This window comes from Mustela nivalis (assembly GCF_964662115.1).
Source record: "Mustela nivalis genome assembly, chromosome: 5".
In the NCBI taxonomy this organism is placed as follows: domain Eukaryota; kingdom Metazoa; phylum Chordata; class Mammalia; order Carnivora; family Mustelidae; genus Mustela; species Mustela nivalis.
Window position 1 is genome coordinate 96967042 of NC_139024.1, and position 26184 is coordinate 96993225.

General features: G+C 37.5%; 1 protein-coding gene across 15 annotated transcripts in view; it reads right to left on the bottom strand.

Moving 5' to 3' along the window:
• The window catches only part of PKHD1 (PKHD1 ciliary IPT domain containing fibrocystin/polyductin), a 485802-nt gene that overhangs the window by 54324 nt on the left and 405294 nt on the right, over positions 1-26184 (bottom strand). For all 15 annotated transcript variants that reach the window (XM_082729339.1, XM_082729341.1, XM_082729340.1 and 12 more), the window contains 2 exons: positions 11297-12308; positions 563-698 (listed from right to left, as the gene is read on the bottom strand). In XM_082729339.1, coding sequence (XP_082585465.1) covers positions 563-698; positions 11297-12308 — 1148 coding nt within the window. The remainder of the gene's footprint in view (positions 1-562; positions 699-11296; positions 12309-26184) is intronic.

The window sequence follows — 26184 nt, forward strand, 5'->3', positions numbered from 1 at the left end:
TGTGGACCTCAATCTTACAGGCTTCCTCCATGCACAAACATGTCAGGGGTGCATTTTTATGACAAAGAATGGAAAGCTGATTTAACTGCCATATTTCCCTTCCTTCCCCCCATGACTTGAGTAAATACAGAAAAGGTAAAGTAGAATCAGAGGGCATGGCCACTAAAATCAGAATTAAGCACAGGCGCCTTCATTGATGATTGACTTAACCACATATAAGAGAAATCATTTACAATAACATTTAACTGTAATGCAGATGTGATAGCAGACATTCTTTCATTAGCATACGAAATGACTTCTTTGGAAAGGCTAGATTTCCAGAAGATACAAGAAACCCGCTTCAAGGATTTGCTGAGGAAAAGCATTAGACTTTTATTTTTACTCTTTATCACTCATGAAAGTGGAAGGAAGTCAGCTGTGAGGTGGACGGCAGATGACAAAGTCTGTAGAGGTTCTCAGTGCAGCTGTTAGTACTTGGGGGCTACTCGGTATATGAGGGACATGTACCCGACAGGACATGCTCCCAGCTCTCAATAGACACTGTTCCCCACGAACCAGTTACCTGCTTATCCAGAAAAACGAGCCGTGGTTGGACTGTAAGCTCTTTTCCCACTTCTCCATCTGAAGGCTGGACCAGGACCGAGAGAGCATACGGCCGAATATATATCAAGTTCTCAGTTTTAGAACTGCTTGTATTTCTGGCATGTGTTGACAAAAAAGAGAATACATCCATAAGGTTACAGTTGTCATGGCAGGAACGATTTCTAAAGTGCATTATTACCCAGTGAAAATATTTGCATTTGCTATTGTTTCTAGAAACTTCGTAATGTGGTATATAGAAAATATGACCTTACAACTCAAGAATAATTAAATGTTTATTTTTTATGTTTGCTTAGCATTGGTAAAGGATGGACTGGGTATGCAGGAGGGGTAGGAAGAAGCACAAATTATAAACTTAGATTTTTATCACCATTCATTAATATCCACCCCAAAAATGCCGTATCAGACTAAAATATTTAGAAGGTGCCGATATGTTCACTAGTCTGCTCGTAAACCAATTCTCCCCAAAAAGGCTCTGATTTTTTATGTTTTCCAGTTTTTATGGGATAAAGGCTTTGAGGATGCCTGATTCTGTGGTCCAAAGGATGTCACCGAAAAGAACTGGAAGAGATGCCTAAGAGCAATTCGGGCAACAACACTCATTTACATAGAATAGCTCACGTAACCCTCACAACAACCCTCCACATCGTGCTTGCACTGAATAGGCTACATAATTATGGAATTGATTGATTAATCTGTTTTAATTGAATGAAGCCCTTAGGGCGAATAATAACTTAAAATTCATATATGCTGAGCGCTTACTGTGTACCAGGTACTATTCTAAGCTTTCCACATGTAAACCCATTGAATCTTTAAAATGACACTGTGATTTAATGTACTTCTTAAACTTGAACTTAAACTTGAAGAAACTGAGACCCCCAAAGGGCTTAAGTAACTTGCCAAAGGTGTGACTGATGGTTAAATGTATGAACAAGGTCTAGAGCAGTTAACCAGGGGCACCTGGGTGGCTCAGTGGGTTAAAGCCTCTGCCTTAGGCTCAGGTCATAGTCCCAGGGTCCTGGAATCAAGCCCCGTATTGAGCCCCGATTCGGGCTCTCTGCTCGTCAGGGAGCCTGCTTCCTCCCCTCTCTTTGCCTGCTTCTCTGCCTACTTGTGATCTCTGTCTGTGAAATGAATAAGTAAAATCGTAAAAAAAATTTAAAAAAAGAGAGCAGTTAACCAATGAGTTATATTGTTTCTCACCTCTTTCAAGCACATTAATTGCTGATGTGACTTAGCAATAAAATACAATAAATACAAAATAAAATAAATGGTTCATGATACCTCAAAACATCTTTTTCCCCCAAGTTTTGGTATATTTGATGAGCAACCTAGCTTTATTAAAGAACACATGGGTTATATATCTACTGTCTTATTAAGCCTATTGTGTGTTATACATCACAGGCAATAGATTTTTAGCAATTACATGGAAATATACAGACATCACATATCTCATGTATTACCCTATTATAGAGCACCCATTGTTGACTTACTCTCAAAACAGCTTAGGTCAGTTCTAACAAGGTTTTGAGTTTTTAAAAAAAAAAAAAAAAAAAAAAGGTAGCCTACCCTGTCCCAATTAAATACTCGTAGTACTTTATCCCCCCAACTAGTTGTTTTTTCCTCTCTCATCTAAGGAGAAAAGGATAAAATATTTATTTAGTATGGAAGGTGTATATCAGGCAAAGACGACAATTATTCCTAAAAAGAGGAAAGAGTAGCAGAGCAAATGCTATAGATCACGAACTATGGAGTTTCTGTAGGGAGCACTTTCTCTCTCGCTCCTTGGAGAATCCTGGGAAATGGAGACAGGGTGGGAAGATGTGGTCCTAAGAATCCCCTTTGGTCGTCTATGGGTTACGGCAGGACCTCTGCACTAGAATCACTCACTGGGAATTCAGCAGACAGCAGCCTAATCATCATTTATTAGTTTGCTTAGCCTGAGTGAGAAAAGCCTTTCTTTTATCTCCTTTCTTTCTTTTTTTTTTTTTTTTTCTTCTTAAGGGGAACAATTTAAATCAGATTTTTTAAAGCCATGCTGTTAATTCTATTCTTCCATGGCCCCAGTTATTGGAAAATTCTAACATTGCTACCGGATCCTATTTCCCCCCTAACTCATTTCTTAAATGCTTTCTGATGTGGGGTTGGGTGCAGGCTAGCAATGGGCTTAGGGAAGCCAAAAACTCCAGCGGAGATCCTGACATAAGCACATCGATGTCTAGAGACGAAGACATGGGAGCCAACTGCCTGAAAAGGTGCTGAAAGGCCTGTCCCTGACACACTTTAAAGTTTATTGTGAGCAAACATCTCTTATTAAATGTAAACAGCATCTCACTGGAGGTCAGAGACTTGCTGCTACAGCATATCCCAAGGTAATACCACTTTAAGCTCCACATAAACTCTTAAGCAGTTTCTATCCTAAAACCTGACCGTAGGTGGTACAGTTTTTTACGATATGTTATAATAGTGCAATAAATCTGTTAGCTTAAAATCGAATCTCCGTGGCCTTTTAGAGAAATCATCATTAAATGCAGGGTCCTGTTAATGATGCCATCGAAGTGAAATTGTTTAATCTGCTAAGGGGGTGAAAGGTCACCAAATGAATTTTTTATAATACATCAACTTGACACGCAATAGGGAAAACTGTAATAGATAAAAGCAAAGGAAAAGGGCACTGTCTTCTTCTGATAGGTCAATAGCAGCCAAGAGAGTCACTCATCCACTTTCCTTTCACGATGGAGCTCCTTTTGCATTTAATATGGACACCCAATTAATACCTCAGCACCACAGACAACCTCATTTTAGGTGACTTATAGCAATTTCTCCCCCTTCCCTGAAATGAAAGTGATCACAATACATCATAGCATTGTGCGAATTAACGTTAATTGATTCAAGTTACCAAGCAATGATGGGCCACTTATATAATCTAGGCGTTATTGGGTGCTAGAAGGGATGGAGGGAAGATTAGATTCCAGTGTCCGTTGCTGTGACGACGGGAGTCACCTGACGCCTTGTTAGACAGTTGTAAGGTTCTATTGCTGGCCCCAGTGGGGTCGTCAGTAAACTGGAGTGATGTCCAAACATCATTATACGCTGCTCCGATATTAAAGCAAAGGGATTAGCAACTTATTGCAAGCAACCTGGATTTGTCATTGTGCTGTCGTTATCCAATTTCCAACTGCTAATGTGACTGTAGCCTGCGGGCAGAAGGACCTCCAGCCAAACTTGAAAGAATGGGGGAGGAAAGTTCCCTCCAACCCTCCCAGTTTTAACCACTATTTAACGGCTTCCAATACCCAGTCGGGTATGTGAAAGAATTTTTTTTCCCCTTCAATGCTTAAGTATAAGCTAAACAACAACAACAACAAAAACAACAACAATAACAACAACAAACAACAAGAGAATGCAGACATTTTTCCAGTTCGGAGATCACCACTGTTCATGCCAGTTCTTGCTTTTCAATCTGCCAGATCCTGAACCGCTTACTCTGCAGAGGACAGGATTATTTCTATTTGCATGGCAAACCTAGCAAACAAAGAAATAAAGCCTACTGAAAACTGGCTCTGGGCAAGACCCAGGGGGGTGGGCTGAAGGTAGGGGCATTAGAGATCCTTCCTTGTTCCTTCTTCAATCTTCGTCTCCTCAAAGGGACTCACTCAGGTTCCTGTGAGAGTGCCCCATGTTTTGATTAAATGGGGTCCTGCATTTTCAATCAGTCCTGTTTTAACCAGGCTAGATAGGGCAGAAGCTTAATGAGCCACGAGGGGGCTTGAATTCCAAAGAAGTTTGCAAGATTTCATACCCTAGAAGAAGAAAGGAAGTTCTCCAGTCAACTCAGTTTAACAAACACATTAACCCTTCTACTATGGACAAATGTTCTAGGTACTGTGAATGTGGAGAGATAAACAAAACACGATGACCTCTGTCCCTCGGGAACACAGTCCCCTCTTCTCACACATCCCCCCACCCCATATAGTTGGTAAGACAAGAATGACTTTCCTGGCTATCTCTCAGAGTATACGCATGCCATTTTACTTATATTTCCCAGTCCTTATGCTCCCTATTAAATTTAGACAGATGCCTTTAGCTGCTGTCAACTCCTAGGGAGAGAAGAGGGGAGAAATGTCTTGTGATCAGATGATTTCCTTCTGGCACGATAAGGAAGTGTTTCCAAACCCAACACCCTGCAAGAACCCAGTGCATTTTAGTGTAGTAACATGATAACAAATCAGTACCACCATGTACTTCCTCTGCTCTTAGGTCTTTACCTGCCTCTGGAAAGCCACTATCTATCTTGGCCTGCCCAACTTGAAGTTCTGGTATACTCCTCATTTGGTATGCTTCCTGCTCTGCTTTAATACTTATTATTAAACTCTGTGGTTCTTTGAAATTCTTCATTTTGAATTGAGGCTTGAGCCACCCTAGGTGTAGGCTGTAGTAAATAGGCAGAGAAATGGGCAGAGAATAAGCCTGGCATGTCTTCCAACAAGGTCAACTCAATGGTTAAACCTAAATATTTTAGATGGAAACTCATTTAAAATAATATTTTATAATAAATTTATCATGACTATCTTATCTGGGATAATGGAAACTCTGAATACATTCTTTAGGATCAGAGACAAACTCTTCAAAATGTCCTGTTTGCATTAGGGTGCTGTAGCAGTCACACGGTGGCCGGGAAATGCAGAGCCAAGATTTATTTGATGGAAGAGATCTAATACACAATATTGTCTACACAGGAGTATCAGAACAGCAGAGAAGCCAAACAGGTTACATTTTCACTGTTTGCAACAAATATTTAATGATCATTTATTGTGCATGACAGTGGGCTTAGGCCACTCTTGGGAATATAATGTAAGTTGAAGTATTGACCTAATAATTATTATAAAAATAAAAATATACTAAAGTGAATATAACTGAAGTTAATTTTATGAAAAACTAGACTAATGGTGAAGCAGGTTCATATTGAATTAATTACTTTGCAATTATATATAGGATTAGATTTAATATAATATATTCTTGTTAAATATTTGTCCAAATGTTTTTTTCTCTATTCATTAATTTTTAGATCTCTAGATTTTCAACAGAGCCATATAATTTTTTGGACATGACAGCTGTTCAATGACTGTTTGAGAAATCCGAGACGTTGAAATGTGAGTTTGTATGAGTCCTTATTATATTTATCTACAACTTCACCATCCGTACAAAGACCTTAACTACTTGGTTTTGAGGTAGCAGGGTTCAATTTTGGAACTAGAACTACATGTGAATGTGAATGGGGACTGGCTAGATGTAAATATGTTAGCTGCAGCAATGGATTAGATTAACATCTTGTTCATAAGGAAATAAGAACCTGCAGAAATAAAACCTGCAGAAGTAGAATCAAGGACTTAGTGCTCTGGAGCCATGATCCCTAAGGGTATCACTGCAGAAACAGGACTGTGAAATAAATGATAATTTTAATGATGACCATGAATCATCAATAAAAATGAGAATGGTTTACATTATTTCCTGTTTAATAAGTCTGGATAATAAGTTGTGGCTCTTTTTCTTGTTTGTTTTCAGTTTAAGGGACAAACGCTTTTAAAATGTAGTGATAAAAGCAACAGTTTTTAACTAAATGGGAAAGTTTGACTAAGCAGAGCATCTCATTTTCCCACAAAGCCAGATATATGAAATACCATTATGACAATTTTGCCATTCACCTAACAACAAAGCAACAAATTTGTATTGTACCGAAAGGAAGTAGCACAGAAACATTCTTCAATGGCAGGTCAGTGGTTTTGCCATGAAGGTGGAAAGAGACAAGCTGGTAATACCGAAATCTCTTCCAGAAAGAACATTCTGCCAGTCTTGGGAAGAATGTCCTCACATGTTGTTAGGAGATTCTGTTCTTGTATACTCCAGACAACTGTGTCCTAGAGAGCAGGTGCCTACGGGTATGGAGAGCAGGTGCCTAGGGATATGCAGATGTTAAAGGAGACTGTCAGTTGGCTGTTTGTTGTTAGTCTCACAATGGTCTCAGCTAGCTCTCCTCTCTCTACTAAGGTGATGGGCTCAAGAACACACAGACCCTCCTACAGTGTCTTGCTCACCCTCACTACGTCTGTTTTCAGGAGCCAAGGATCCTGGCAATGTCATTAACAGAGAACCTTATTTGAGACAGCATATTAGATTTTTATTGCTGTGTAACAAATGACCACAAATTTAGTGGCTTAAAATAATACAATTTATTATTTTGTTAATAAATAATAAATTATTATAAATAAATAATAATAATAATAATAATAAATTATTATTTATTAAAATAATACAATTTATTTATTATTTATTTTAATATTGATTATTATTATTATTTCCAGACCGGCTTGGCTAGGTGTACTGCTAGAAGCTCTCAGGGAGAATCCACTGCTAAACTCATTCAGATTGTGGGTGGAATTTATTTCTTTGTGGCTATAGAATGAAGGTCCATGTTTCCTCATTGGCCATCAGCCAAGGTCCATTCTCTATTTATTCTACCTGCTTTTTTTTTTTTTCCCCATGTAGTCTCTTCCATCTTAAAAACAGTGACATGTCAAGCCTCTCACACCTTGAATCTCTCTGTGTTCCTCTTCTGCCAAAGCAGGAGGAAGCTCTCATCTTTTAAGGGCTCACGTTATTATTTGGGCCAAACTTGATAATCTTGGAGAGTCTGTCTTTGGGTCAACCGTGCCACAGAACATACTGTATTTAATGAAGTGCTATGGGACCATATTCACAGATTCCTGGGACTAGGGCAGCCCATCTTTGGGAGGCCCTTTAAAAATTGTGCCAACCGTAAAGAGCTTTGGTGTTTCAACATTTAAACATCTATAAAAGACCCAGATACATTTAATTTATTAAAAGGTATTTTTAAAATTTTGTTTATAGTGAAGCAGGGAAAAGGGAGAGAGAAGAAGAGAAAGGAAGGAAAAAAATTTAAGAGAGCAAAAATCAAGTTCCTACTGAAACGAAGGTAAGCAATACAAAATATGTCCTGCCAGGATTCCAGATAAAAGACAGAATATAGAAATAAGGCTCCTGTGCAGAATGTCCGGTTTAAAAAGGGCAGATTGAAATTGTGTTTATCTCTGTGTCCCCTACTCCACTGAAATTACTTAAAAGAATACAAATAAATAAAAATGGTGTAAACCAACAAAGACGTTAAGAAGGCAGGAGAAGAGAGAAGTATTGACAACAGAGGTCAATGAAGTTTTGGAAGATGGAAAACAGGTTCATGGAATTGACTTAGCCTAGCAGACAGAATTTAAATCCACATGTCTCTCGAAGAGGATAAAGATCAGGAGAGGCCAATTCACTTTGCATTATTTAATTAAAAAGTAGAGAGAACTCCATTTCTACCCGGACCCCCTTTAAAGAAGTTAATAACTTTTGGAAAGCTGGTAGTATGCCCCTTAAAAAGTAAATGCCCGATATGGCCTCAGTTTGTTGAAACACCTGCAAACCCATTATATTAACATGAGTGAACCTCTCAGGAACATCCTTGGTAGTTTTCACTGAAAAGGCCTGCATCCTGGGGCTGATTCTGCTGTGTCAAGGTCAGTTCATTAGCTTGTCAATGGCTCTGCACTGGGTTCAATGGAAGCCCCAACTGACGCTGATCAAAGTTGAAAGAAACAGGGCTGGCCCCAGGCCTGCACAGGGCTCCAGGGCTGTTTAGCATATTGTGCAATTCTTTGGACCATGGGAAGCCTTGCTAATTTTCATTCTATCCCTTAGGACAAAGCATTTCTCATTCTGCAGAGATTTATTCAGATGTACTTAAGAAGCAGCTTTCCTTATCTTCAGAAGATTTACTTTTTGTCTTATGTTTGAAATCTCTCTTAAAATATGAGAGGGACAGAGAGAGATGGGGGAATAGAACACATTCCAACAGAAAAATCGATGCTATAATATACATGTTCGGCAGCTTCACATTAAATCAGAGATATCTGAGTCGAAAGTGAAAACATGATGGCAATGATGGATGGTGGGCCATAAAGGTGACCTCCTCTCTGAAGCTGTGTCGCCTCTTCATAATGGAGTGCTACCCCCACAGATATGTGTGTGTACCTTAACTGGTGTCGGACCCACTCTTTTTGCTAGGTTTCCTCTGCTATACCTCTATTGCTTCTACTCTTTGACTCTTCTCTCCTTCTACATAAAGGCTACATATTCATGGAGTCTCTTTTTATATGCAACACAAAAATCAGTTATTTGGGAATGATAACCTATTAGAAAAAGCTCAGTAAAATCTAAATAATATTTAGTAATGGATTGGCCCCTTTTCTCGCTAGTCAGCCATGCATATAATATATTTATAAGAACTCAGTGGGATCTAAATGATATTGGGGTAAAGAATAAAGATATATAAATACAAGCTAAGGTGCATTGGTATCATTTTTTTCTGGTTCTTGATTCTTATATTATGATGCATTATTGCCTAATGACATCAATAACATGGTGACAGTCTGGTGGTTGATAAAAATATCCAAGATTTTTAAAAAATTTTATTTTATATTTATTTGATGGAGAGAGAGAGAGTCAGCAAGAGAGGGACTACAAGCAGGGGGAGTGGGAGAGGGAGAAGCAGGCCTCCTGCTGAGCAAGGAGCCCCAAGAGGGGCTCGATTCCAAGACCCTGGGATCATGACCTGAGCAGAAGGCAGACTCTTAATAACTGAGCCACTCAGGCACCCTAAAAAAAAAAAAAAAAAAAAAAAATCCAAGATTCAACAGGTTCTGAGCAATCATGTAACAAAGAGTGCTTTTTAATTCTAAGATAACAATTCCTAAAGCCCTTCAAATCAATAAGAATTTAGGGAAAACAAAACTGCTTGAGTTTTCTTTTCATATCTCCTATACATATCAATGTACTGTTGGGAAAAGGAATACCTAACTACGTTGTAATTCAGGTAAAAACAGATACAAAACACTGGCTAAGCTTTCATTAGGATATATTGCTCTGTGTTTAAAAAGGAAATCAATGTACTAGTTAAATATGCCTAATGATGTGAAGGTGTGTCTTTCTGTTTTTACTCTCATTTTATAGCAAATCCCATATCCATAGAAGATGGTAACCAGAAGTAACTAATATCCATTAAATATCAATTATTTATTTATTAGTACTACCACAAATAAGATGAAAAGACAACTATCACATGATCTCCCTGATATGAGGAAGTGGTGATGCAACATGGGGGCTTAAGTGGGTAGGAGAAGAATAAATGAAACAAGATGGGATTGGGAGGGAGACAAACCATAAGTGACTCTTAATCTCACAAAACAAACTGAGGGTTGCTGGGGGGAGTGGGTTTGGGAGAAGGGGGTGGGATTATGGACATTGGGGAGGGTATGTGCTTTGGTGAGTGCTGTGAAGTGTGTAAACCTGGTGATTCACAGACCTGTACCCCTGGGGATAAAAATATATGTTTATAAAAAATAAAAAATTTAAAAAAAGAATAATCTAAAAAATATAAATATTCTAAAAATTTCGTTGAATAATATATCTCAGAATCTAAATAATTTTACCTATTTCAGGGACCCAGTATCAACTGAAAATGCACATGGGTTGGAGTTTATTTTCCAGTAGCAATGACAACTTTATAAAAAGATCAGCTATGCTGCCCACCTTCAGTACTTTATAACCAGCAGTGTTCATCTGTGAGATGGTTGGTTTTATATATGTTCCTTAAGTATTATAACAAGTTCATCTTGTCTCTTAGACTAGGCTATCATTTTTGGTTCTTTGGCATCTGATAAAAATTGGATCTTGGGACTTATAGTCTGCACATTATGAGAGACAACCTTAGATGAACGTGGGTTGGTCAATTTATCCTTTAGCTAACACAATCTATAAAATTGAAAGTAATTTACACTTGCCTTCCCTTATTGTATACTTCTCATGCTTCTCCATGTACTAGGCTCAGAAAAACATTCAGGTAAATTTAATTCTGAAATGTCTATTGAACAAAAATCTGGTGAAGGACTCCAAAACATAAGCATTCACAGTCAGAATAACATAGCACAAAGGAGGTTACAGATCTTACACAGGTCTCTGCCATAAACATAGCTTACAACAGGGGTATTCCTGCAGCATACAATTTGACAAAGGCATCCTCTCAAGGGCTTTATAATCCTAGGCTAAATAAAACCTAATGAGAGTAATTGTGTTACCCTAGTAAATGACTAGTTATCCCTCCAAAATTTTCCTAAACATAAGTCCACTCCCAAGTTCCCGTAGGATGAATTATTATCATCCTCCTCAGTACTCACCTTTCCACATGTAGCTCATTGGAATTATGATGCATTGTGTTTCTGTTCCTTAAGGCAAAGATCATATCTGTTTCACCTTAGCAAAGCCTATTACTTAAATTTATTACATGAATAAAAGAATGGACAAATGAACTAAAAACAAACTGCTTTGGAAAAATTTGTTCCTACATGCTTTTCACCTTAAGGTACCAAAATATAACATCTTCAAACATCCAAGATATAGAATAGTCATGAAGAATATAGATTTAATTTAAAAAACTTCATTAATTTAAGTCTCTAAGTGACTCTCTAAGTTTTTATTCTTATCTTAAGAAACAGACAGGTTATATGATTCAATGGAAGTCAGTGACATATGCACTCAAGAAATCAGTCCTTGTTTAGAAGATATTATAATTAGTACTCACCCATAGCCAGTGACTCCCTTTGACTGAGTTACCAGTAAGGCCCCAACAGTCATATTCAGAACATTCTCTAGTACTCCAGTCTGCTGAGCAGTGATAATCTGGTGAGCCAAATTTTGTAATTTGTTACTTGATAAATATGAAATCAGTCCAGTGCTCTTTATTGTTGGCAGATCACCAATTTCAATGACTATCACTTTTGAGACAGTTTCCACAGTGGTTGGTGGGACACTATATGAACTCATTTCCATCATGAGAGGTTTACGTTGACCAACTCTGTAATGACTGGCACAACTCACAGTTGGGCAATTGCGCTTTCTCTTTGCTTTATTGTCAGCAATGGCCTTTAAAGTTGCTTCATTGCCAGACATCTCATAAATAAACCTAATTTGGTCTTGGCGAACTTGCAACAAGTCTGTTAGTCTTTCAAGGATAATGATTTCCCAGCCCTTTTCTAGTACTGAAAATGTCACAGTGAGGGCCAAATGAATGGAGACTCCTGAGCGTATTTCAATGGGCTCTGGTCCTTGTAGGACAACATACAAGAGGTTATCCAAGATGCTAAAGTAGTTAGAACCAAGAGACTCATCCAGCAATGAGGAAGTTGACTGAACCAGAATGGGTGGAATGAAACTTTCCCCTATGAAAACACGGGGGCTCTGGAATTCATGGTAGAATATAGCCAAGAGAAGCTTAGAGGCACTTTTGTTTCCCAGTAGAAAAAAACGCAACACTTGGGGAGGCTGTTCCACAAAGCAAACCTTGGTGATTTCTCTGGTGGGTAAAATGGAATAGAAAGTAGATACAGATCCTGAAGCAGAACATGGAGTATTGAAATTTACACCACTAAATGTGTCAACAAAATCACGAGTAATGGATACAACTGGATATAACTTCCTCATGGCCCAGGTGGCATCAACATTGTCAAGAATTAAGATCACTTGGTCAGTCTGTTTGCAAATGTAGCCTTGTATCAGGGCTCTGTATGTGCACTTCTGTTCTTCTCTAAATGTACCTATAAAATAAAAGAAAGTAAGTGATATATGAACCACAACTTCTCAAAGATGATTTGCAAACAATCATTCTTAGTATCACCTGTAACCTTATGAAACATTTATTAGACTTTTAAGTGTGCTTAGATACTGAGTATGCAAAGAAGTCTGGGTAAAATACGGAAGGATACATATATTAAATAACAGGATACATATATTAAATAACAGTTATTAATAACAAAAATATGTAATATGCATTATATAAATGTAAAAATGGACATAATAGCTAAGTGAAAAAAATATTTGAATAAGTCATATAATTAAGGAAAAGGAATAATCACTAAGGCCTTCATAATGGAAAAAGGATGTGAAAGGTTGTGAAAGAGTTTGGATGTCAGACTATATAATTTTCTTGTTCTCTCTTTTCTTTAAACACAAAGAATTAGAAAAAAGTATAAGAAGGAGAAAAAGAAGAAAGTAGTAATTTGGGGAGTATTGTCATTAAATAGAGCACAAGTTGAGGATTATTAAGGATAATCAAGAATTTAGAGAAAAAGCATTATTCATTATTTTTACCATTCTTAGTCCTCCTGTCTATGAAACACAAGCCATTCTTGTTCTAAATCCATAGGGATATTTTAACTTCCAACAAACAGAATCCCATTGATTTAAAATTGACATTCACAAAGTTATCTTGTATTATTTTCAAGATATTTTAATTTGCCTTTAACTTCAAGGTCATCAAATTAGCCTCAGGACTGGAACCAAAAAATAAAATTACTATATTTGGACATGATATAGCCTCCTCCTATATCCTTCCTTCCATATGATATGTTTAGAAATCTGTGCCAATGCTGTCTATGACATCAATAAATTTAACTACCAAAATGTTGCTTTGGGAGCAGGCCACATGGTTTACTTGTGCCTCAACAATAATAATAATAATAGTCAAAATTATGAGGGAAATTATAAAATATTTCAAGCTGAATAATAATAAAATTCTAGCATGTCAGAATTTGTTAGATGCAATGAAAACAGTGCTATGAAGGAAAGTTATAATGTTAACTGCTTATATTACAAAAGAAGAGTTGTCTGAAAGTAATAATGTTCTGCCTTACAAATTCAGAAATTAAGCAAAACAAATCCAGAATAAATAGAAGAAATGAAATAATAAATAAAATAGCAGAAATCTATGAAATAGAAAAGAGGTAAAGAAACAAAAAGAGAAAGAGTGAACAAAGCTAAAATTTGATGCTTGGAAAATATCAATAAATTGTTTAACCCCTTCACTAGACAGATCAAGATAAAAAGAGAGCACAAATCACCAGTTTCAGGGGTGAAAAAGGTTATTACTACAGATCCTACAGACAAAAATTGACTACTACAAACCACCTCATGCTAACAAATTCAACAACTAAGCTGAAATAGACAAGTAGAAAACAAACACAGGATAAAACGGAAAATTCAGATTGTTCTAACTCAAAGAGATAGAATCACCAAATTGAATACTAAGTTATTAATTTAAGTAGAGATTTAGGGACACCCGGGTGGCTGAGTTGGTTGGACGGCTGCCTTTAGCTCAGGTCATCATCCTGGAGTCCCGGGATCGAGTCCCGCATCAGGCCCTCAGCTCCATGGGGAGTCTGCTTCTCCCTCTGACCTCTCTTTCTCATGCTCTCTCTCACTGTCTCTCTCTCTCAAATAAATAAATAAAATCTTTTTTAAAAAAATAAAAATAAAAATAATTTTAAAAAATAAAGATTTAATTATCAAAATAAAAGAAGAGTTATTTTTACATAACATGTTTTCTCCGTATGGTCATATAATACGGAAACACTAATGTTAAATCAACAGTTGTTTCCAAAAGCATGGAACCAGTATGAAGGGAATTAATTCCATGATCTTAACACACATGTACTCTGAGATTCTGATACAACAGTCTTTACTACAAATATGTCCTTTTGAAATGAGATAGTTAGGTGGGCTTCTCTCATAAAAAACCCTGACACTTACCACTTCCCTTTTTCTAAACTTTACCTTTCACTCTCCTTCTTTTTTACACATTTTTTAACACATTTTTTTTCCAGCCATGCTGATTAATTGTTCACATTTCATCCAGGTCTATAGATTTCTAATTTTGTTTCTCCTGCTTCTGAATCAGGAGATACAATGTCTTTTAAAGTGATCCCTGAAGACTGCTAAATTTTTGGAGCTCTCCCTAAATAAAATAAGCACTCTTACTTGATATGATTCTCAACCACTCTGCTACTAAAGAAATGTGTTTTGATAAATTATGTAGAATTTATAGGTTTTGGTGCCCTTAAAGGGTTATTTTTCAAGGCCAGGAATCATATCTCCTATTTAAACTACCACAGGGATTAAGAGCCTACCACAAACATAGTAGATGCTTCTTAATATGTATTAATTGCTTGATGTATCATGTTCTTTGCAAGACTCTTATTTTTACATATTTTTGAAAGATGTTATTTATTTAACTGACAAAGAGAGAGATAGAGTGAGCACACAAGCAGGGAGATCTGCAGAGGAGAGGGAGAAGCAGACTTCCTGACGTGGGGCTCGATCCCAAGACCCTGGGACCATGACTGATTGAGCTGAAGGCAGACCCTTAACTGACTGAGCCACTCAGGGACCCTTAAAATAATTTTTATTTATTCTTCCCAGGTATCTAGTTATAAAATTATTATTCTATAGCTTGAATACATTTTAAACCAACTTCTGACAACAACAACAGAACATACTACAAAAAGTTATTATGAGATCTGTTCCCTGAATTGACTCTAATATATGATAAAGTCCAATACTTTGAGAAATTCATCTATTTCAAATGAAAGCACAAGATTGAAATTATAACTGATTATATTAATAAGAATTTTCTTATATTCCTAAATCACATAATTGATTTGTCTATAAAAGGGTTCTGTTTTGACAAAACATTTTTTTCTTAACTAAGTCATTAAATAAATACACATGTAGAAAGGTGAGTTTCTATTTATTTCTATTCGTAATGGCAGGTGTCTTCCAAAGCTAAAATAACAAAAGTAGGTGATTTATAATGTGATTAAATATTCTTTTAAACTAATATGACATAGGAGCTATACCAGTAGAATGCATACCTTCGAAGTAGTGTAGTATAGAGTTCTTTTCATTCATTCATTTATTCTTTTTTTTTTTTTAATTTTTTATTTTTTATAAACATATATTTTTATCCCCAGGGGTACAGGTCTGTGAATCACCAGGTTTACACACTTCACAGCACTCACCAAAGCACATACCCTCCCCAATGTCCATAATCCCACCCCCTTCTCCCAAACCCACTCCCCCCAGCAACCCTCAGTTTGTTTTGTGAGATTAAGAGTCACTTATGGTTTGTCTCCCTCAACATCTTCCTAGGAACAACGCAAAAGGCAAGGGAAGCAAGGGCAAAAATGAACTATTGGGATTTCATCAAGATCAAAAGCTTTTGCACAGCAAAGGAAACAGTTAACAAAATCAAAAGACAACTGACTGAATGGGAGAAGATATTTGCAAACGACATATCAGATAAAGGACTAGTGTCCAGAATCTATAAAGAACTTAGCAAACTCAACACCCAAAGAACAAATAATCCAATCATTCATTTATTCTTACATGTGACTCCCAGAAACTAGTCCACCAAGAAAGCTGGACCCCCAAGACACTCTACCTGCAGGATCCAAAGCTCCTTATTTCACAGTGACATTGGATGGAGCAGAATATGACTAACAAACCATGTTGGAGGCAAGATCTTTTTTTTTTTTTTTAATTTACTTATTTGATGGAGAGCCAGAGAGAGAGAGCAAGTACACAAGCAGGGGGAGCAGCAGGCAGAAGGAAAAGCAGACTCCCTGATGCAGGACCCAATTCCAGGACCCTAAGATCAGGACCTGATCTGAGCTGACCTAACCTGGGCTGCTAAACCCACTGAGCCACCCAGGCACTTCTGGAGGCCGGATCTTGAGAGGAAGAATAGAATGAGAGAGGAAAGAAGTGTTTGTATAAGAAAGGGTCGGAGAAAGGGTGAATGAGTAAGTTCAAGAAAGCACAACCTGTGTGGAATGCCTGTGTTGCAAACCATAAGTATACCCTGGAGGGTCCAGGACTCATGTACATGACAAGAAGAAACAAGGTGATAGTGATAGAGTAGAAGTCATTGTCAAATCTTCATAACTGGTCAGAATTTTGTATGAGTTAGATTATGAATCCTAAAAACCAGGCAAAAAGTTCAATAAACATTTACTGAATGCCTTATGCATGCTTAACCTGTTAGCAGAAAGGAGATTTTGTTACTATGTCACTTTTCACCGTTAGGAGTGAGTTGCCTTTTTGTTATTCTTAAGCACTGTGATGTGATAAAGATAAAATGCCAGACACATACAGCTATTTAAACATGCAGAAATTATTTACTTATTTAAACTAAATAACCTTTCTTTTTCAGGGTAGCTAGTGCAATGTCCATTACACACATTGTTTCTATTCCTAATGTATTCCTTTTTTTGTGTTTTGAAGCTGTGTGTGTGAACATTTTACTATAAAAGGAACATATGCTTCCAATCCAGGAGCATGGAACATTTTTCCATTTCTTTGTGTCTTCCTCAATTTCTTTCATGAGTACTTTATAGTTTTCTGAGTATAGATTCTGTGTCTCTTTGGTTAGGTTTATTCCTAGGTATCTTATGGTTTTGGGTGCAATTGTAAATGGGATTGACTCCTTAATTTCCCTTTCTTCTGTCTTGCTGTTGGTGTAGAGAAATGCAACTGATTTCTGAGCATTGATTTTATATCCTGACACTTTACTGAATTCCTGTATAAGTTCTAGCAGTTTTGGAGTGGAGTCTTTGGGGTTTTCCACATATAGTATCATATAAATATTGTGAAAATGTCTATGCTACCTAAAGCAATCTACACATTTAATGCAATTCCTATCAAAGTACCATCCATTCTTTTCAAAGAAATGGAACAAATAATTCTAAAATTTATATGGAACCAGAAAAGACCTCGAATAGCCAAAGGGATATTGAAAAAGAAAGCCAACGTTGGTGGCATCACAATTCCGGACTTCAAGCTCTATTACAAAGCTGTCATCATCAAGACAGCATGGTACTGGCACAAAAACAGACACATCGATCAATGAAACAGAATAGAGAGCCCAGAAATAGACCCTCAACTCTATGGTCAACTAATCTTCGACAAAGCAGGAAAGAATGTCCAATGGAAAAAAGACAGCCTCTTCAATAAATGGTGCTGGGAAAATTGGACAGCCACATGCAGAAAAATGAAATTGGACCATTTCCTTACACCACACACAAAAATAGACTCAAAATGGATGAAGGACCTCAATGTGCGAAAGGAATCCATTAAAATCCTTGAGGAGAACACAGGCAGCAACCTCTTCGACCTCAGCCACAGCAACATCTTCCTAGGAACATCGCCAAAGGCAAGGGAAGCAAGGGCAAAAATGAACTATTGGGATTTCATCAAGATCAAAAGCTTTTGCACAGCAAAGGAAACAGTTAACAAAATCAAAAGACAACTGACAGAATGGGAGAAGATATTTGCAAATGACATATCAGATAAAGGACTAGTGTCCAGAATCTATAAAGAATTTAGCAAACTCAACACCCAAAGAACAAATAATCCAATCAAGAAATGGGCAGAGGACATGAACAGACATTTCTGCAAAGAAGACATCCAGATGGCCAACAGACACATGAAAAAGTGCTCCATATCACTTGGCATCAGGGAAATACAAATCAAAACCACAATGCGATATCACCTCACACCAGTCAGAATGGCTAAAATAAACAAGTCAGGAAATGACCGATGCTGGTGAGGATGCGGAGAAAGGGGAACCCTCCTACACTGTTGGTGGGAATGCAAGCTGGTGCAACCTCTCTGGAAAACAGCATGGAGGTTCCTCAAAATGTTGAAAATAGAACTGCCCTATGACCCAGCAATTGCACTATTGGGTATTTACCCTAAAGATACAAATGTAGTGATCCAAAGGGGCACGTGCACCCGAATGTTTATAGCAGCAATGTCCACAATAGCCAAACTATGGAAAGAACCTAGATGTCCATCAACAGATGAATGGATCAAGAAGATGTGGTATATATACACAATGGAATACTATGCAGCCATCAAAAGAAATGAAATCTTGCCATTTGCGACAACATGGATGGAACTAGAGCGTATCGTGCTTAGCGAAATAAGTCAAGCCGAGAAAGACAACTATCATATGATCTCCCTGATATGAGGAAGTGGTGATGCAACATGGGGGCTTAAGGGGGTATGAGAAGAATAAATGAAAGAAGATGGGATTGGGAGGGAGACAAACCATAAGTGACTCTTAATCTCACAAAACAAACTGAGGGTTGCTGGAGGGAGGGGGTTTGGGAGAAGGGGGTGGGATTATGGACATTGGGGAGGGTATGTGCTTTGGTGAGTGCTGTGAAGTGTGTAAACCTGGTGATTCACAGACCTGTACCCCTGGGGATAAAAATATGTTTATAAAAAATAAAAAATTATATATATATAAAAAAAAAGGAACATATGCCGGGCACCTGGGTGGCTCAAATGGTTAAGCCTCTGTTTTCTGCTTAGGTCACAATCTCCAGGTCCTGGAATCAAGCCCTGCATAGGGCTCCTGGCTGGCTTAACAGGGAGTCTGCTTCTCTTTCTCCCTCTCCCTCTGCCTTTCCCCCTGCATGTGCACTCTCTCTGTCTCTCTCTCTTAAATGAAAAAATAAATTCTTAATATAAAAAAGGAACACATGTTTTCTGATGTCTGAGACATTTGTTTGAAGACTTACCACTCTGACCTTCATGAAGTCAATAATTAGTATCTCCTAAGTTAAATAAAAAAAAATAGTTTCCTAAAACATTGGTTATTATAAAATACTATCCCCATGCCTTCCTTCCCAAATCCCCATAAAATGGAATACATACCCATTTGATCCAATGTAAGTATAAAGAATAGTTAAATTACTTCTTTGTTTCAGGTCTTTTTGACAAAATATAAAACAAACAAAACACTTTTTTTCTCCAAAATCATATACACTACTTTCTTGCTATCTTAGAAATAACACCATAAAAAATCTGTAATAAATAACATATTAATTATATCTGCAGACTGTCCAGCTTATGTGTGTTTTTCTGGCCCACATGCCTCAGAAGTCAGCGCTGAGGTGTCTTTGACAGTAGTGTGAAAATGATGATTAGGATGTGATTGTTCCCACCTCTTTGTAAAGGAGATAAAACTGCATACAAGTAACCCACTGGGAAAAGAAATTATTTACATGGTGTACACGTTATTATAGTTAACTAGCAAATTCTTCTTTATAAAGGAAGTTAAAACACACAAAACCAAGACCAAAATAATTCCACTACAGCAATATACAGTCATCTCTGATAGAACAGGTTTACGTCTAGCAGGAATTTCTACTTTAGAATTTTGACAATAAGAATTCTATATAAAGGAAGTGCCCTACGTGAGCTGAAAAGTAGGTTCTTTTATAATAATTAATACCTAATTTTATTGAAGTACTTTGGTCTGGCACTCAAGATGAGATCATGAAAAGCAGCTAGAGCATAACTATGATAATTCAGAACCTTATAACGTGTAATAGGAAACCAAAGTCAGATCGTTGCATTTAGACAATAGCTGAAATTCTGCAGGTAAGAGAGAATCCATAAAAAGGGAGAGACTGGCATTGCGGGAAATGGGTGAAGGACAGAGTAAACTCCTTGAGGGGCTAAGGGAGAATGGAGTCCAGAGCTTTCAAAAATGGGTGGACTATGATGGTTCAAAAATTCCATGTCTCCTGGAGTAGGAAGGACAGAAAGTGTGCAGGTAGGTCAAGGTGAGAGGCAGGCTGAAGGCAGTCATCTGCTGGGACATGTGAGGCAAAACAAGGTCATCAACTGGAAGTCAGGCGTGAGGATATATGCTGGCGGCTGGAATGTAGGGAGAGATGATGGGTGGAATGTTTGCGGATGGATGAAATGGTGGGAAACTGTCATTGTGCAAGGGGAGTGAACCCGGTCTCTCAGATTTTAGTGCTTATACAACCTTGGGGAACCATTCTGTAAAAGTAAATACAAAACTGTGAATTCAAAATGAGTAACTGTTAGTTAAAATGAGAAAAAAGTCACAACACAGTTAAAAATGTAAACTTTATAAATACCATAAACATGATAAAATCTAGGGAAAATTAATACTGTGAATTAGGTACACAACATACCACCGTATGCTTTTTTAAAAAATTTCTTCTTGTATGCTTTTGTGTTGCTTTTTTATATGACAACAATGTTGTAATATTTTCTACAGGGGGGATGGAAAGGTGATTCAGTCTTGCCTTTAACCTGGATGACTGACATTTATTTTCTACCACTGGTAGTTTAGAAAAGTTCCTTTTAGCTTCACAACTTGTGATTGGTAACATATAAATGTTCAGGACTGTCAAATGTGGGAAGTTTCTTACAAAGTCTTCCTCATGTATGAGTTGTAATATTTGAATAACTTTTATAGAGTAACTTCTGTGGCAAAGTCAACCAAAAACTTACTTCTCCTCTACTTCTCATTACCTTTGCATGCCTTAAGATACATTCACAACATGTGAGACCTAGCGTCTGGCTCCTGTGAGTCACAGCATGGGTGAGATGACATAAATGGCTAGTAGGAACTTTCATTAGCAGTGATCTTGTACCACAAAAACCACACCCTCTTAAACTCATAACAAATGCATGTCCAGCTCAACTCCCCCTTAGCCAGATCCTAAAAATGCTGTGTCCATTGCCACCCATCCCGACAGTACTTATGATGAAGGAGAATTTAGAGCAAGAAGAGGGTTGTTATCTTAAATTTTGGTTAAAGTGTCTCCAATTTGCAAATTTTACAAAAACATAGGGCCATGCAAACACACTGCTGGCATTTCTTCTGGAATCTTGGAAGTGGCCTGTGTAAGCAAGAACCTCAACTCCATCACCTTCACAGTAAGTCAGCCTGGGTTGCAGAGAGAGGATGAATAGATGCCCTGGCTATAGTAAGATGTCATGGGAAGACAGAAGACAAAATGGCTGGGTTCACTGAACCTTAGGTTTTTGTCTATGACTGGGACAAAGGGGCAAAGGGTCACAGCTACTAAAGATATTTTCAAAGAACCAATTGTAACGAAGCATAGCGTATCTCAGCTGCATAAGGAGGGAAATGATGCAAGGAGATATATCTAGTTATAGATATAGATATAGATATAGATATAGATATAGATATAGATATAGATATATTGATATGAAAGGACCCTTGACTAAGTGAGCTGGAAAGACATGAACCTTGGTCTTTGAGTAGGATACTTGAGTTTGTGATTTTGAAAGTTGGTGGCGATGTGATTCACATGCTCTATGTCATATCTGTTAAGGAAAGCACCACCTTTTTAAGGAAAAGTTACTTGGAAAAAATGATGGCAGAGTTAGAATGGAGAAGGAAACTGTGAAATAGTTTCAGTGTCTTTCAGGGGATGAAAAGTAGTGCTTACTATGTCAACATAAAACACATCAAGTAGAGAGAGCAGGTCATGAGTGTAATGTCACCAGCCTCAGAGAAGCAGGAGCTTTTCCTTAATAGATATGACATAGAGCATGTGAATAACATCGAAATGGAGAAGAACTGAAGATGAAGAAGAAGGTTTGAAGGTGTGACAATAGATAGGCTTGAGGTAAAAGTGTTCCAGAACACTCTATGAAAATAGACAGTAGTATCCTGATTCTAATTTAAGAGTTCCACACAGAATCAGGAGCAAGATTTGGGGAAAGAGTGTCAAAGCTTGAGTGAACCCATGAATAACCAGACAAGAGATGCATATTCAGGAGATGTAGATAGTGGACTTGCGGTGGTGATTTCAGGAAGCAGTGATGGTAAGCAAAATATGCTATACCCTTATACTCTCTAATATGGTATAGAAGTTGGACACTATCAGAGGCATCCTATGGATTTCACAGCTTATTGGGGGGGGGGGGATGGCTGTGGTTACTGCTTACATTGGTCTTAGGTGGACAGATGGTGACCATTCATGGTTGCTGCAACTAATATAAAATAGTTGCTTAGGAGAGCTTCAGGTATAGAAATATCTGACAACAAATCCACAGACTAATGGAAGTGGTAACTGGAAGGGGGACAGGATGGGATAAGGACTAGAAATCAGAGGAAGATGTCCTCAAGCCATCAGATTGGTGGTTCTTCCTTCCTTATTTCTTTCCTTCCTTCTTTTTTCCTCCCTTCCATCCTTCCCCCTTCCCTAACCTCCTTTACTTAAAACTTCTTCATGGCAAGTTTAATTATCCCTACTTCATAGGTAGAAAACTGACTCACAATTTCAACTCACACAATTACTTAGTAATGAGGAAAGGGGAGAAGCAAAAAGCAACATAATCCAAATAACTTCACTTTGAGTTGTAGTCAGCTACGATGGGTAATACTGGCAGAGAAGTGCTATGGTCATCAGGGGTTCTCCCTACAAAGTCCAGCAAAAGCAACTCAGGGAGGGGTTTTGGGTTATTTGCAGTTATTTGTCAAATCATACATTTGGTAAGAGTCTGCTTGCTTTTTTATATCACTTGGCCTTCTTAACATTTTAGCATCCTCTCCCAGAAGTCTAAACACATAGCTACACGATTAATAAAGGCACCAATCTAAAGATTATCAGCAAGTAACATTGATTATTCCATTTTATAGCAAAACTTAGAGTCTTAGCGTTCATAAATAAGAAATATTATTTTTATTTCTCCAGCACTTAACAGTGACTAAGAGACAGGGTGGTTTATCATTATCTTTCCATCCACTCTCCTATGTCATCTCCAGAGTAATCAGTTCTAGCATTTTCATTTTGATGGGAGGCAAAAATAAAGCACATGTAGGCAATGCAAGAGGGTTCCAGAGCAGCTAAATAATGTGGTTCTTAGTTGTGCGAGAGGACACACACTACTTAAGAGAGGAGTGTGAACATGGCCAGCAGACGTCATCATTGACTGTCCTGGCCACAGCTGGCAGAAGCCCATGGTGACAATCTAGCTTCCTTTCGAAACAGTGTTCCATCTTTTCTTCCTGTGGATTTCTTTCCCTCTTGCTTCTCTCAGTTGGGGAAGATTTAGCTTTGAGTAATGATTATCTTTCTCACTTGTTTCTGTCTTTTCTTTTTCCCACTTCTCCAAAAGGCCTTATCTGCCAGTCACGATTTTTGTGGTCTGCAATTCTGATCACTTTTAAATGAAACCCATGCTGGCTTTGGTAATCATAATGTCATTTACAATTTACCACTAAACACGTTTATTCAGTTAGTAGCACACTGGAGAAAGAGAACTCCATATGAACTCACCGTGAAAGGCCTAATCTGATTATTTCCTCATGAAAATCCAGGCAGGGGTGCTTGTAAGAGGGGCTGAGAAGAGAAGGGGAAAAAAAGCAAGGTCTGGCCACAGCTGACTTTCATAATCAATGTGAAGAGATAAGTGACACAGCCTGTCAGGACCGGCCGCCCAGTCACCCGAGGGCATTCCTCTCAAACAGGCAAGAGTGGACAGGACTTAATAAATGCTGAGTGACCAGTAAGTATTGGCTTGGCATATGCTATTGCATTCAAGATGGACAAGCACAGTGATAAAGTCCAGAAGCTCTTCTCTAAGTGGGGGAAATTAGATTAAGCAGGTTGTATTTGTGTGTGCATGTGTGCACATGAACATTTGCTTTGTGTATACTTTAACATCCTAGAATATCCCAGACATACAATATGCTCCATCCACCTTTCCCTTGACCGGAAACCGCAGACCTAAAAGCTAAGAAAGGAAGTGAGTTAGGTATGTCTGGTGAAGGAGGAGAAAAAGGAGAAGGTGTGTATGCGTGTGAGTGTGTATATGTATACTCAGGTTGCTTCCAGGGTTCTAACAAATATTAACTTTGTGTCAATATTTGTCCTTCCTGTCGTGAAATGAGGATTTTCCACCTCATTTCACATTTGAAAAGAAAATATGCCAAAGGGGTCGTCTTTGCTAGGAAAAAAAAAAAAAAAATTAAAAGAAAAGGGAAAAAAAGAAACAACTTCTATCCTTTATTTAGAAAAATGGGTCAGGAGGAAGGAAAAAAAGGTATTTTTAAAATAAATGTTTTGACTCAAAGGCACACAGAATCCTTCCATCTTCCTCTTTCAACAAAAGGGAAAAATTTATATGTTTAAAATTGAATGAAATACATCAACATTAATGATTTTTTTCCTTGAGGTTAACATCACCATTTCCCTCAATAATTTTTTTAGCCATTTTGTGATAGATTTCCCAATTCATGGTACAGTAAAGCATAGGAGATTTTGACAAAAACAAAATATATAATCATTCTCTTATTTTCACAAAATGAAAGGAAATCATTTACAATTCTTTTCTGTCAAACAACATTTACACCTCATTATTTCTAATTTAACAAATATAAATGGTCACAGATCAAATAAAATGTAGACAGGTTGAATTTACCCCCATTTATAGATGTTGTTGTAGACCCTCAGGCTATGAAGAGTGAGACTCCAAAATCTCAAAGCTGTGTTCCTAAATACACAAAGAGAGTAACTGAAATCTTGGAAAGAAATATTAAAGAAAACTTCTTGGCCATACTAGAAATAATAGACAAAAACTGTCCACTTTCTTAGACTGAGGAATTCTAGCTAAGAGGTCTTTTTTGTAAACTTCAAAAATAATGGTTGTGTGTTATATCTGTAAGGTGACTTGAGAAGGATGCTCTTAGGTGGCATAGGTTCAGTGTGGATGACAAAAAACACAGTTTTGCTAACTTGTCTAGAGGTCTGTAAATTCTGCTGAGAGATCACAATATGATAGTACTAGTCATTATAAAAGAGATAAGATAGGCTTATACATACACTCACATACACAGATGGCATTATAAGATAATGTAATTTGGGAAATTGAAAAGTTCATTAAATTGAAAAATTAATGTATTCAAAGTTCAGCCCTGAGAGCTTCAAAATTAAGGTATTTCCAGCTTCACTTTCATAATTCATTGAACAGTGGTGTTTAGGAGCAGAGTCTCTTCTGGCATGATTCTTACTGAAAAAAACAGCACTCTTACAGCTGGTGATTGGCAGGGTGCAGTGGCTTCCAATGCATGGGAGTCATGAGGGGGTGGAAAAGAGAAGTCCCAAGTGTGGAGATAGCAGTATAGAACCCAAGATACCACACAAGAGCAGAAAGCGGCAAGATGAGAAATACAAGCTTCTGAAAGTATGGACTTCAGGGGCTCTAGATTATAGGATTTGCTACAATTTCTTGAGAAATCTCACCAAAGTTCTTGAACTTGGGTCTATTTTGGACAGAAATACATTTCCAAACCAATCTGAGAAAAATGGAACATTATATAAAACCAACCATCACATGAAGCAAGAAGGCCTTCTGTGGAAGGTCTTTCTGTCTTGACTAAGTTCTCTTGATGAGTATTTCCAAATATTTGTTTCCTTTTTAGAGAAGTGTTAACTTTGAGGGGAAAAAATGATCAGGAGAGGAAAGTGATAAAATAACAATGAAGTTGAGGGAAGAGCATCGGATACGTATCATATAGACCCTTCTTCTGAATCAAACTATTTTTGTTTTGTTCAAATAAAAAACACATATTTTTATGGATAAAGTCTATTCAAACAAATGCCAGAAGACTATGTTTGTATTTTTTTACTGTGTTGAAATATCATCTATATTTTGCTTAAAAGAAGTAGCTTAGAAAATGTTTTTATGTTTCTGTTATTTTGTTGATTATGGTTTTCCCTGTGAACACCAATGGGTATGGTCTCAATTATGACTTTTATTCTCTGACTACTA